The sequence below is a fragment of the Mus pahari genome, chromosome 23 (assembly GCF_900095145.1).
Source record: "Mus pahari chromosome 23, PAHARI_EIJ_v1.1, whole genome shotgun sequence".
Lineage (NCBI taxonomy): Eukaryota > Metazoa > Chordata > Mammalia > Rodentia > Muridae > Mus > Mus pahari.
Window position 1 is genome coordinate 33,103,343 of NC_034612.1, and position 15,044 is coordinate 33,118,386.

Below are 15,044 nucleotides of genomic sequence, written 5' to 3' on the forward strand. Positions count from 1 at the left end.
TCTGCATCAGCTCCTGCTCCCTGACCCGCTTGAGTTCCAGTCCTTCATCCTTTGGTGATCAACAGCAGTATGGAAATGTAAGCCAAATAAACCCTTTCCTCCCCAACTTGCTTCTTGGTCATGATGTTTGTGCAGGAATGGAAACCCTGACTAAGACACCAAGCATGACCTTGGTCATCCCCATCTTTTAGTCTCCATGTGAAACCTGCAGCTGGTAGATGGTAGATACATGCACCACCGTGCTCAGTTCTGTAGAAGTGAGGGCTTCATGCATGCTAGGTAAGTACTCCCCCAACTCCCCACATTCTAAGCTTTTCTTTTTCTTTTTGTAGAAAATAGAATTTAAAAGTTAGGGGAAAATGATGAGGTGCTAGAGAGATGGCCTTGAGATTTAGAGTGCTTAGTTTCTGTAGAAGACTGGGGCTCAGTTCCTAGCACACTCATGACGTTCTCGTAACCCTCCTGTAAGTCCAGAACAGACCAGCTGACCAGGTGGTGATGGTTGGGGAGTGAACCATTAGTTTATGCAGCTGTAAGCGTGGGAGAGCTCTCCTTGCTACTTTCTCCTTTTTCTTTTCAATCCCTCGAGTCTACTCCCACAGCCTTCACTGTTCCTGATGCCCACTGTCCTTGCTCAAGGACACTAGAACCAGAGTTTCCAGGATGCTGCAGGCCCCGAGGGGAGAAGGCTGGCCCTGAATGAGCACAAGTGACCTGGGGTGCTGCTATTCACCGAGTCACTTACTAACAGGCCTCACCTGTGAAGCTGGGAGCCAACCGGACTGTGCTTAGCTCTACACTACACCACCGCATGCATCACAGCACTAACCCTGGTGCTGTGGCCCTCCCCAGGAGCTGGCAGGAAAGCTAGTGCTTTCTCAGAATAGGCTCCAAACAAATTCTCAAAGAAGCCTGGTGTGATGGCTCACACCTGCCACCCCAGCACTTGGGGGGATGAGGCAGTAGGAATGTCAAATGAGATTCTGTTTCAAAAGACAAAACCCCAAACTAGAAGCAAAGAAGAGTTCAGGATGTAGCTTAGAGGTAAGTGCTAGCTTGGCAGGTCTCTCTGGCCTTGGATTCTATATATCCAGCACGAGAAAACACCAGCATCGAAGAACAAACTCCTAAACCCAGACCCAAGAAAAACCCTGACTTTGTGATTTTTGGGGTCTTTTCTAAGACAGTGGTCTCACTGTGTAGCTTAGGCCAGCCTCCAACTCATGGTGATCCTCCTTTGTCTCCCCAGTGCTGAGATCACATGCCTGACTCATAAATCGATTTTTATTACAAATATAATAATTATTTTTACAAAAATTTTTTCTTTTCTTTTCTTATTTGAGAAACGGTCTTATTCCTGGCCAGCCTCAACTCGAGAGATTTGCCTGCCTCTGCCTTCTGAGAGCTGGGGTTATACATATGCATCACCATACCACGTTAATTTTTATTTTCTTTGGCTTTTTCGAGGGTGGAGTGGGTGGTACTCTGAACTAAACCCAGGGCCTTCCACATGCTAGGCAACCACTGAGCTCCATCCCAGGCTCACGTTGGTATTTAAAGCGCATGTCATCATCCTCACCCTCACCACTCCTGTAGAATGCAGCCTATCAAGTGATGATGCTCATGTAAACACAGCTCTAGTCAGATTCTGCTTCCTGGTCTTGGCTGCCTCATTCCCAGCCATGTACAGACAAGCAGGACTCAACTCTGCACTTCAGTTCTGCCCCTGCACAATTGCCCACTGCAGAGCAATACTTGCTCATCCCCCTCCTGGGCAGCACTGGGGTTTGAATGCATAGAGTCGTACAACACGCTATACAAGCACTGTACACTGAGCTGCCCTTTGTCCGGTGTAGCACGTCTATTTTCCTGTTTTCCTAAAGAAGGCAGCTTGCTTCATGACTTGTCTCTGGCACACTCACTGAAAGGTATTTGTGGTAGCAAACAGAGAAAGAGCTATTATTCACCATCTAAGCCCTTAGCACAGAGTCCATTCAGGCCCCCAAACCACCTCTAGTCATTAAGGGCTCAACCTTCTCTTCACCCCAAGCTGTGTAGAAACAATTCCCTACTGACAATTCGAGCTTCTTCCTGGCCTGCTGGTTAATGAGGCAGAGGTCGGGAGCGGGACAGCGCAAGCTTTGTCTCTGGCAAGTCTGAATGGCTTTGTGTTCTCAGGACTCAGCAGATGCTGGGTGGGAATTCAATCCCATCTCCTGGTGAGAGTCAAGGAAACCAGGCTGATGCCTGGTTTGATGGGAATGGAACAAGTGGAACAAAATCTCCACTATCGTCCAGAGGAAATCAGGACTGCTATTTGCCTGACCTTCTTTTCAAGCTACTGAGCCTTCCTCAGGCTCTTCGACAAGATGGCCCTTCAACAAAAAAACAGGGACAGGTACCTGCTAAGGCAGACAGACAGGATGCAAAACAGAATTTCATGTAGGGGAAGAGGAGGCATGGGGAGAGAGAGAACAAGCTCAGCCCAAACTGCTAAGCTCCCGACCTTGTGTGGCAATGCCAACCGTGCTGTTTCTAGAGCTAAGTGGGGGTCTTGAAAGAGCCTAGCTTAGGAAAAAGACTCCATTTCCTTCTGAACCTGTAGAGATGCAAGCTAGACAGGCAATGACAGGAGCTGGTGGAATGACCTGGCCATATCAAAGAACCTAAGTACCTGAGGCATACCTCCTCTCTTCCTTCCCTTGTAGCCTGCCTCCCCATAACTATTTTCCATTTGGGAAAATTATACTTTCTACACACAAACTCTCTGCTCTGTTCCATAGACCATCTTGGAGACACCTCCCTGCTAGAGGTCTCATTGGGTGGTGAGCTGCATGACCAGGTAATTCTTCCAGTGGTCCTTCAACTTCGCACTGGCACAATGGGCCACAGGAACCTGCTCCTGACAAAGCATTACTGATGCAGGCATGCCTGGCACCCAGAGCATCACTGCTTTCACACGGTGGTGGCTCTGAGCAACCTTTTTTCTTTTATGTATGTGAGTATACTGCAGTTGTCTTCAGACACACCAGAAGAGGGCATCAGATCCCATTACAGATGGTTGTGAGCCACCATGTGGTTGCTGGAAATTTAACTCAGGACCTGTGGAAGAACAGTCAGTGCTCTTAACTGCTGAGCCATCTCTTCAGCCTGAGAATTTTTTAACATAGACTCAAGCCAGCCTTTAAGACCACCCTATCCATGAGTACCAGAGTGGCCAATAGTGACCTGACCGCTTCTTGTGGTATGTATGCTGTACATTTCCACACCAGAGATAGAAAAAGGCCTCTGCTTTGGGTGACAGGATGCTGGTTGAGAGTTTTCAAGATACTTTAGTAAATGCCAATTTTTAAAACCAGGAAGACTCTACAATAAGGCACAGATTTTCAGTTTTGGGAGCTGGAAGCTGTGGCAATTCTAAGCACCCCGAGATGACCAGCAGCAGTAAGTGCCAGTTGAAAGCAGCCCCTATAACAGGCCATACCCTTACCATGCCATGCTGGCTCAGCAATCCTCAGTCCTGGTTGCCTGCTGGCCTTGTGGCAATGGTCTGTGGTCCCGGCTAGCCATAACTCTTTTTCTACACGTCATTCTTTCACATTATTTTCCATATTTGGAGAAAACTGATATACACATTGCATCTTGGGGGGTATTATTCTGATCTGAGCATATATAAAATATGGCATACATCTTGTTTTGGGGCGTTTAAAAATGTGGTTCTAAATGTACCATCTTTGAACAAGTAGTACACAGCAATTCTGTAGACCTTTCAGGACCGATGAGCTTATTATTTGAAATTCAAATGTCCACTCTGCCGGGAACATGCATGTGGCCGTAACCCCAGTTATTTGGGAGGCTTAAGCAAGATAAGTAAGTTAAGGTCTAGGCCACACAGGTAGCACAGTGAGAAACCATCTCAACAACAACCCCCTCTGTACAAAGCTGTCCCCATGAAAGTTATGTTAATTCAGTGTGCACGATGCCACCCACCTTCCCAATTCTAACAAACTTTGACAGGCAATATGCCATCTACTTATACTGGACGATTAGGGATGTCACCACCATAACCAATGGGCTGTGTGCAGGCAGAAAGCTGGCAGCTTTGCACAAGTTTTTCTGCTTCCTGTAACTCTCTTCCTTTCTTACCTATCTCTCCCAGAGTTAACTCACTAGCAAAACATTTGTCTCTCCCAGAGCAAGGAGGATTAGCTGAGAGTAGCAATAGTCACAACCAACCTTTGTTATTTGTATTTTATTACTGTTATTACTGCTATTATTCACTGTGTGTATGACACGTGTGGAAGTCAGAGGACAGCCTGATGGAGCTGGTTTTCTTCTTCTACTATATGGCTCCTGGGATCAAACTCAGGTTACCAGGCTCAGCAGCAGGGTTCCTTTATCCACCAAGCCATCTCACTGGACCACCTCACACTATTTTTAGGCTTGCTGTTACTTATAGCTTAAAACATTTATATATATGTGTGGTTTGCCTATGGAGTCCAAAGGAGGAAGCTAGATCCCCTGGAACTGGAGTTACAGATGGTTGTGACCAACCAATCCTGGATCTTCTGCAAGAGCATCAAATTAAGAATTGCTGAGCCATTTCTCCAGCTCCAAAGTTGATAATTCTTTTTAAAAACTTTTAACATTTATGGCATATGGCTGTTTTGACTACATGTATGTATGGGTATCACATGTGGGCAGTGCCACCCTGGGAGGCCAGACACAGAGGCCAGACCTCCCTGGGACTGGAGTTACAGATGGCTCTAAGTCATTGTGTTGGTGCTGGGAACTGAGCCTGGGTCCTCCAGAAGGGATGCTAGTACTCTTAAATACTGAGCTATCTCTCTAATTCCCTTTTCCCCTTTCCCTGAGACAGTGCTTCTTTGTGTTACAGTCCTGGAACTCACTGTGTAGATCAGGATGGCTTAAAACTGAGATCTGCCTGGCTCTGTTTCCCAAGTACTGGAATTAAAGGCACGAGCTAACAATTGCCCAGCTAATAATTAATATTACAACATTTATTGACTGATTAAGTCATTTTACTATAGAGAAGAACACTCTGTAAACTGCCCAAGCTGTAAGAACTTCCCTATGTTTAGGTTGTGATTATTATCTGCGTGTGTATGTGTGGTGTGCAGGTCAGCTTCCTCCCTCCACCTTTTGGTAGGTTCTAGGGACTGAATTTTGTGCAGCACAATCTTTCCCCATTAACTATTTCATTGGCTCTCTCTCGGTTTTTCATTTATCTTATATGTAGTCTTTTGCCAAAGATAATTTATATTTCCTTTAAAAAAAAAAATCTATTCACTTATTTGTATGTGTATGCTGTGTGTGCCCCAGAGCATGTGTGAAGGTTAGTGGATAACCCGGGGAGTTGGTTCTGTCTGTTTTTGTTTATTCTGATTCTAAGCAGGACATTTAAAGTTACCCCCTTGGTTTCCCAGAGGTGTTTCTTACTGTCTGGACAGGCATTCCATACGAGATATAAACCTCCCACCCTCACCCCAACAGTACTATGCAGGGCTCCAGTGGCACTCAGACTTGCCACAGTTCAGAACCTTGGAGCCACTTCTGCCCTCTCTCTGGGCCCCCAAAGCCTAAATCTGGTGGTATTGCACCTCTTCTGTCCCTGTAGCTTTTGCTACACTACTGGCTCACTCTGACCAGTCTGAACCTACATGAAGCATTGTTTCATACTGTACTAGGGCATTTCTGCTCCACAGATTGGTTTTGCCACCATTTCCTAGTTAAAATCGAAGCAATGGAGCCTGCAGACATGCTTCTGTTGCATGACTGAGATTCAGCCCCTCGTACTGACAGGGTGGCTCAAAAGGATGCGACACTCTAGTTGCAGGGGATCTAACATGTTCTTCTGGCCTTGGCAGACAGACACCAAGCACAAAAGTGGTGTATATACATATATGCAGGAAAACACTAAAAAATAAAATAAAAATAATAATAAAAAGAGAGAATGAAGAAATGGCTCACATCTATAATCCTAGCTATTGAGAAGTGGAGGCTAGCCTTGCTATATGAGATCCAGTCTCAAAAACCAAGCTGATGAATAAATGTGTCATCACTTCAGTAATACAACATGCTTTGATTTGTTGTTTTAAGATAGGCTCTTATACAGCCCAGACTCTTACCTCAGCCTCCTAAGTGCTAGGATTATAACTGCTGTAGCTACCTGGTTTTTTCTCTTTTTTCTTTATAGAGGGGATCATTTTATTTTATTTTTAAAAAGATGCTTGTTTTGTCTGCATGTATGTTTGTGTACCATAGGTGTGGCGTGTCTTCCAAGGCCACAGATGGTATAGAAACCTCTAGAGCTGGAGTTCCAGGAGGTAGTGAGCCAACAATAGGTGCTGGGCATGGAGCTCGAGTCCTCTGAAGAGTAGCCAGTGATCTTACCTGGAGAGCCACCTCTCCAGTCTCCCTGTGACAGACAGGGTTGGTCTCATAGAGCCTAAGAGGTCCTGGAACCTGTGTGTGGTTGAAGATGGCCTTCAACTTCTTCATTTATGGGAGTATAGACGCTCACCAACACTAGTAAATCTCCCTTTCCCAGCCCCCCCTCATTCCCCCTTCCCCGCCAGACTGAGTTTCTCTGTATAGCACCCCTGGCTGACCTAGAACTTGCTTTGTATACCAGGCTGGCCTTGAAGTCATACAGATCTGCCTGCATTGCCTTCCTGAGTATTGAGCATTATTAGAAGTTTTAAAACTGATTTTGTGTTATGATTGTTTTGCCTGCATTTATATCTGCAAACTGTATGTGTTCCTGATGCCCACAAAAGACAGAAGGATGTATCGGATGCCCTGACTGGAGCCAGGGATGGCGCTAAGCAACCACGTGGGTGCTGGGAACTGAACAGGCACTCTGCAAGAGCAGCACATGCTCACTGCTGAGCCATTTCTCTAGCACCCTATTGTTGTTGTCATTTTATTTTATGAGACAGGGTTTCTCTGTGTAGCCCTGGCTGTCCTGGAACTTGCTTTGTAGACCAGGCTGGTTTTGAACTTAGAGAGCCACCTGCCTCTCTCTGCTCCTAAGTGCTGAGATTAAAGGTGTGTGCTAATTCCGCCACCTGGCTTTTTATTATTCTTTTGTGGTTTGGGAGATTTAATGTAGGGTCTCTTACATGCTAGGCACGTGCATGTGCTCTAATAATAGTATTTTTCAAAGTTTAAATCAAAAAATGAAGGCTTTGCCGGGTGTGGTGGCGCACACCTTTAATCCCAGCACTCGGGGGCAGAGGCAGGCGGATTTCTGAGTTCGAGGCCAGCCTGGTCCACAAAGTGAGTTCCAGGACAGTCAGGGCTACACAGAGAAATCCTGTCTCAAAAAACCAAAAACCAAAAACCAAAAACCAAAAACAAAAAACCAAAAGACGGCTGCTAATAGTAAACTACTGTTGCCTTTCTACAATATACTGTATCCTAGAATTACAACATGTTTATTTGGCTTTTCTTTCCTTTAAAAGATTTTTGGGATAGGGTTCCTCTACCTAGCCCAGGTTGGCCTTAAACTTGTAACCCTCCTGTCCCATCCCGAGTGCTGAGATTAGAGGCATGCAGTCGTGTTTGTCTGTAGGCTCCCCAGAACTCTGTAGCACTCTGTCCAATGAAAGCTGTGGGTTTTGGAGGCAGCAGTGGTTGTCTATAACTCTCCCTTGTCCTGCATAACACTCCAGATGGCAGAGAAATGCTTATCCCCTAAGTGACTGAAGTGATTTGTCCACAAGACTTTTTATTTTGAGATGGGGTCACCCTCTCTTGCTTAGTGACTCTCCTACCTCAACCTCCTGACAATGGCTACAGGGCATGTCCACCACACTCAGTGTATTTTATGGTGACAATGGCTACAGGGCATGCCTACCACACTCAGTGTATTTTATGATGAGTATTTTCTGATGACATTGTCCGTTTTCCTTGTAGTTATTGGTTTGTCTGTTTCTATAAGTCTGAACCGGTCAGGTAAATACAAAGCACTTTTTTTGTTGTTGTTGTTTTTTTGGTTTTTTGAGACAGGGTTTCTCTGTGTAGCCCTGGCTGTCCTTGAACTCAGAAATCCGCCTGCCTCGGCCTCCCGAGTGCTGGGATTAAAGGCGTGCGCCACCACGCCCGGCACAAAGCACTTTTCATTACAGGAATGTATGGCTCTTTCCTCATATGGAAATGGACTGACATGCATCTACTCACAGTGGGGTCGGTCCAGAGGGAGCACCTGGAACATTCCTGGCAAGGGGCTCCTGGAGAGCGAGGATGCTGGCAGAAATGGTCATAGCCGTTGATAGAAACTCGACAGAGGTAGCACATCTGGGCACCACAGCGGCAAGACATGCGGTTGCAGCCTTCGGACTTGATGAGACCAGTCCCGCACTTGTGACATTTTCTAATCCGAGCAGCAGTCATTTTTTCTTCACTGAGAAGAAAAAGAAAAAAGCAATTGGAGTTGGCAGGGAAGATCTACTTCCCTGATCATGGTCACTAAGGTCTACTATTTCTTGTAAGTAAGGAAGGCCTGAGCTTTTCCGTGACATTCAGACAGTGGAAAGGGCCCATGTTTCGGAGTTTGAGAACTTGGCTCCAAGTTTATCAACTGTACTACCTTGGGTAAATTTCCCAACTGCCTGGAGACTCAGTTTCTCTTCTCTCTCTTCTCTCTCTTCTCTCTCTCTCTCTCTCTCTCCCTATTCTTTTTTCTTTTTCTTTTTTGGTTTTTCAAGACAGAGTTTCTCTGTGTAACCCTGGCTGTCCTGGAACTCACTTTGTAGACCAGGCTGACCTCGAACTCAGAAATCTGCCTGCCTCTGCCTCCAGAGTGCTGGGATTAAAGGCGTGTGCCACCACTGCCCGGCCAGTTTCCTCACTTTCAAATTGAGAGCATAATATTCTCATGTAGTTTTGGAATTCAGATAAGATATAAAGCCATCTGACATGATGTGTGGCATTTTTTCATTCTAGGACTCCTGTAGGCTGTCAACAGTGGGAAGAAACTCGGCTGCTTCCTAAACCAAACCTGGTCTGTGAAAAGCTAGTGATTTAAGAAGTGGGAGCCAAGTCTATATACGCTGCATCTCTGAATATTTGGTCTGGGAGTAGGCAATCCTCCTGTTGAAGGAGCACACTTCCAAGCTCACACTCCTACAGTTCTCCAACGGCGAGACTGTTTCTAGAAGCATCTCAACTGATAAGGAGGGCACATTACTGCCAGGATACTTCTTACTGTGTTAGTATTTTGTATTGCTGCTCCCAACTACAAATCAACATCCTTCACCTTTCTGTTACACTGAGGGCCTTGAAGGCAGAGGGAAGGGAAGCAGGATCAAAACAGATTTGCTACTGAGATAAAGGGTGGCCAGCTACAAAGTGAAGCTGAGAGGGTGTCCAGCAGGATGTGCTGCGATCTCAAGGTGAGTGCCCTCTAGGCAGCAAGTGCTTTCACTGTGTGCACTTCAGCTACTCACTCTGCAGCAGTTTGTCACTAGACACCAAACTATGTACCTAAGAACAGTGAAATGCAATACAACACTGGCTACTTATTGAGGTCCAATCTGCTAGTGACCTGAAATGAAGAAAAGCAGAACTTTAGCTTCAGTTCAACAGTTTAACACCTAGTTCAAGTTACAGAAGAACAAATGATTTCTAAGTTTTGTTTAATAGGAGACCAAGTTTAACTAATTAATCTTTTGAATCAGGGTGTCACAAAGCATAGGCTGGCCTGGAGCTCATCACTAGACTAGGCTGACCTCGAAATCAGAGAGATCCATCTGTGTCTGCCTCCTGAACTGGGACCGAGCGTGTCTGGGAGACTAGACTCTATTACTACTGCCAGCTGGGAGTAGCACAATGAGTTTAGTTACTGAGCAACTGTGAAGATGCTTCTTAATGTTGCTTCTTAAAACTCAAGGTGCTGCTGGGCGTGGTGGCATACACCCTTAGTCCCAGCACTTGGGATGCAGAGGCCAGTAGATCTCTGAGTTCAAGACCAGCCTGGTTTACAGATTGAATTGTAGGATAGCCAGGGCCACACAAAGAAACCCTGTCCTGAAAAACCTCTACCACCATCACCACAACAAAAGCAAAACAGAAAAGGCCAGAATGGGCTTATATAAAAAGGACTGCCGCTGTGAGACTGTGCTACCTCATGGAACAGAGAAGCCACAGGTGCTTTGTGTTGCTGGAGTGAACGACGCAGGAAGAGTCTCACAGGATGTGCTTCCAGAAGCAGGACAGGAAGAAAAGCCTAAGCTGAGGCTGTCTCTGTCTGCTGACCTCATGTTCAACAGGAAGACTCAGGGACATCCTCTGTGCAGCTAGCTGACATCCCACGAGTCTGTCACTACTTGTGCTTTCTACCCAAAGACAACGGGAAGTAATCTCGTGGGTTTCCTTCTCTCTACACTCTCCACACCTTCTCTTCCCAACCAAAAACTTACTCTGCAGGTCTGGCTGGTCTGTAACTCCCTATGTAGACAAGGCTGATTTCAAACTTACAGAGCCCCGCCTCTTTCTCTTGAGTGCTGGTATTATAGAGAATTCTTCAAAAAGAAAAAAAAAAAAAAAAGAAATAGGGTAGGGTTGGAGGAGATAGTTTAGTTGGTAAAGTGCTTGCCATATACAAGCATGAGGACTTGAACTGAGATTCCCAGCACCCACAAAAAAGCCAAATGTGGCTGTGCATGTCTGTCAGTCCAGTACTGGAGAGGTGGAGACAGGGAATTAGCTGAGTTTTAGGCTCAGCGAGAAACCATGCCTCAAAAAAAAAAAAAAAAAAAAATGCTTAGCATGTGGGGATGATTGCCATCAACCCTGAGAACCCGAGTCTCTGGGACCCTGATGGAGAGGCAGAGAGGTGATTACTCAAAGTTGCTCCATGTGTCTGAATACATTTTTTTTCCTTTAAGAGACAGGGTCTCATCAGGTCTTTAATCTCAGTACTTGAGGCAGAGACAGGTGAATTTCTGAGCTTGAGGCCAGCCTGGTCTACAGAGCAAGTTCCAGTACAGCCAGGGCTACACAGAGAAACCCTGTCTCAAAAAACCAGGGACAGGGTCTCATTGTATAGTTCTGGTTGGCCTTGAATTTTGTATATAAGCTGGGCTGACCTCCAAATCACAGAAATATTGCAGAAATATTCTGCAAGCTGTCTTTATCAGGCACAAGATGATAAGCTGAGCCAGCACTTGGGAGGCAGAGATAGATGGGAGGACTTGTGGGTCTGGGGCCAGCTGTGGTGGCCACTTGTGTGGTGAGCTCATGTGAAAAGCAGACCTTCTATGGACCTGATCTGATTGGGGTTCTTCTGACAACCGGGGGAATGTGGATCTGGCAACAGACACTGCAGACTCACTGCCAAACTGTGTTAATGATGACAGTGGCAAATGCTAAGTAAGAGCTAAGTACTTTTGGCTGAAACAAACGATGCCAAGGACAGATTTGCTTGAAAATATAAAGGACTTTAAACAAGAACAACAGACAAAGTATGGCAAAACAACTGCTGGGGCTTTATTAACTAGTGTTTTTGCTGTGGACACCTGAAATTTGTGTATGTTGCTGAGTATCCCACTCAAGCGTCACACTTTTATGCAATCACTGAACTGAACCATCAGTTGGATGCTTAACTATTTTCATAAGAGAGAGAAAAGTGAATTTTTTAAAAAGCAGCTGGAGCTGGAGAAATGGTTCAGTGGTTAGGAGCACTTGTTACTGAAGCACCAACATCATGACTCACAAACTATCAATAATTCCAGCTCTACGAGATCCCAAGCCCTCTTCTGATTTTCCTGGGTATCAGGCATGCACAGCTGTACATATATAGACACACAGAAGCAAGCCATCTGTACAGATAAAAACATTTTTCTAAAAAAAAGGTATCACAGCTTTCATCATTACAAAGTTAAGGTGCATTTTACTCTGATCCGCAATGCTGTAACAAAGGAAAAGAGTTATTCTGCTCACAGTTCTAAAAGTTCAAGAACACAGCAATGCCATCTACTTGACTGTGGTGAGGATCGTGAGGTTGGTGGTTCACAGCAGCAGGGAAGCAGGTAGAATAGAGCACATGGCCACCCCTCCTCCTTGGCTGAGAGGGTCTATGTAGGACTGGCCTTGAATTCATCGCTCTCTTTGCCTCTGTCTCCCTATGGCTAGGATATCACAGGCATGCACCACGATGCAGAGGGCTTTTTTGTAACTTTTTTCCAGCTTATTTAGACTGTCTTCTCACTTGCAGCCAAGGCTAGTTTTGAACTCTAGGCAGTCCTGCTTTTCCCTGCATATGTTAGGTAAGTACTCTACCACTGTGCCACATAGCCTCAGTGGAGCTTACTCTTTTTTGGTTTTTCAAGACAGGGTTTCTCTGTGTAGTCCAGGCTGTCCTAGAACTCACTCTGTAGACCAGGCTGGCCTTGAACTCAGAAATCCGCCTGCCTCTGCCTCCCGAGTGCTGGGATTAAAAGCTTACTCTTTTTAAATAGCCTGACCACCTTGGTTTTGTGAGAACTACATTCTTGTCCAAAGGTAGTGCCTCCACCCTCTATGACCTAATTTCCTTCTGGTAGACTCTACTTAATTTTTTAAAAAATTTTTTTTAAAAATTTTTTTTCGAGACAGGGTTTCTCTGTGTAGTCCTGGCTGTCCTGGAACTCACTCTGTAGACCAGGCTGGCCTCGAACTCAGAAATCCGCCTGCCTCTGCCTCCCAAGTGCTGGGATTAAAGGCGTGCGCCACCACCGCCCAGCCAGACTCTACTTCTTAAAGGTCCCATCACATCAGAAGCAAAGCTGCTAGCACATGAACCTTTAGGAGGAACACATAACTATACCCAAAGCCTCATGTGACTCAGGTATATGTTCTGTAGTGGAGCTATATTCCTAGCCTTCCACACAGTGGTTTTCTTTTTTTGAGAGGTGTGCATGTGTGTGCAAGCATGCGTGCGTGCATGCGTGTGATATTTTTGAAACTGGGTCAGTATCAAACTTATAGTATGTTAATATCTAAGGGTACCCAGTCAGAGCACTGCTTCATATCACATCCCTGAGTACACAATGAGCTTTCTTATTTTTTGCTACAGGCAGGATCCCCTGGGTCAATTGAGGAAGGGCTACATGGCGAGGAAGGCAAATTAAAGCTACCTAAAAACAGTACCCAACTCCTATGGCATCTCAGAAACTGCAGTTACCACTGACTTCAAGGCCTAGAATGCTGGTTTTCACAGGTTATTTATTTCTGCGTGGCATGTAGAGAAGAATGGGCTGAAGAGAGCAATGTGCCAGGCAGACCGCGGAGTCTCATCAGGTATTGAATAACTAACTGCAGCTGCTGTTCCAGTGCTATTCTTACTGTAGCAATAAACAGCTCTTGGCAACTGGCACACAGCTACTGATCTGGAAAATGCTTTTAATCCTTTGTCCAATGGTAGAGAATAGCAGCTGACAAGAATCTTATCTGTCACCCACCAAGACAATATACTAGACTGTGACTCAAGTGACATACAGATCTGACCTGATGAATAGAAGCGGCAGGTGATCTAGAATACACTGATATGGGACTGTGGCATGTGTCATCTCTACAAAGCTCTGGTAGTCTGGAGGCCAGGTCTATATCAAGAAAGCCTTCCCAAAAGCAAGCATGTGCTATGAACCTCCTCCCTCTTCCAAGCACAGCGAAGCATACTTGAGAGGCATTTTTGGACTCTGGAACTGCATTAGACAGTCCACTCTCATGGTCTCTGTTGCTTTAGAGTATTGCCAAGCTGAGAAGGACCTGTATATTTCAGGTGTCCAGGGCTATCAGAGAAGCAGAACGGAGTTTCTATTCTAAAACAAGCACAGACTCTCTGAGAAACATCCATGGTCTGCAGGCTACATGGCAGGGCTGGTGGCAAGATTTAGATCCTAGATGTTGAGGATCAAGGTTTTCTTTGGGGACTGCAGGCTAAGGGTGGCTCTTAACTTTCAGGGGCTACCTTACTCCCTGGCCAAGGCCCCTCCCTCCACCTTTAAAGGGAGCAACACATGGTCAAGTCCTCATTTTTCAAGTCCAGTTACAGCATCTCTGTCTGACTACTTCCAGGAAATGTTATTCCAGTTCAAGAACACCCAATCAGATGAGTTCGCTCTGAGAATTTCACCATCTCAAGGTCCATAACTTTAAATACATTTGAAAGGAACTCCAAATACATCATGGGGGTCATTATGATGACACAGAACACAGGAAGAAGCCATGTGCCTGGGTTCTTATTACCTGTGTGACAATGGTCAAGCTACTTGGGTTGCTTCAGCTGCAAAGTGAGGCAATAGGACCTATCTGTGATGCAGACCTACCGACTACAAACTGCTTCAGATGTCATTGTCTAAACATCCCCAACCCCATTCTTCATATTTAGGATTGCCATGAAATCATCCACCCGGAGGCCACATATAGCGCCAGGCTGTCTCCACGCAGTATGCGTCATTTTACATTACTTCCAACTTGAGGAAAAGTTGCTTGACTAATTAATAACCTATTTCTTTCTTCCCTTCCTATGCTGAAGTAAAAATGTAGCAATGACCCAAAGCACAACCATGCAGAGGATAACACCACACATAGGGAGTGGCAGTCAGAGGATAAAGGACCTGGATCTCTAAGTGATCTAATGGGACACACTACCCATCAGCCTGGCAAAGCTGGATTCTTTATGAAATAAACAGACTTCTGTAGCACTTAGGTGACTGTCTTACCTTCTATTAACATTTAGAAGTTGCTCAGCCACACAGGGAGTACTACACAGTGCCTGTTATCAGTATTACTGATAATCTTTTGTCTTCTGGAGTTTGGCAATTCTACCCACTACCTCAGGCCACTAGTTATCCCCTGACATAGGCAGAAGCAACATCAGTGCTATAAGACCTGTTACCTGGGCTGGAGAGATGGCTCAGTAGTTAGGAGCACTGACTGCTTTTCCAAAGGTCCTGAGTTCAAATCCCAGCAACCACATGGTGGCTCACAACCATCCGTAATGTGATCTGATGCCCTCTTCTGGTTTGTCAGAAGAC

General features: G+C 45.5%; 1 protein-coding gene across 3 annotated transcripts in view; it reads right to left on the bottom strand.

Moving 5' to 3' along the window:
- The window catches only part of Rnf216 (ring finger protein 216), a 110,123-nt gene that overhangs the window by 11,277 nt on the left and 83,802 nt on the right, over positions 1-15,044 (bottom strand). For all 3 annotated transcript variants that reach the window (XM_021222715.1, XM_021222714.1, XM_029533547.1), the window contains exon 15: positions 8,206-8,428. In XM_021222715.1, the coding sequence (XP_021078374.1) occupies positions 8,206-8,428 (223 nt within the window). The remainder of the gene's footprint in view (positions 1-8,205; positions 8,429-15,044) is intronic.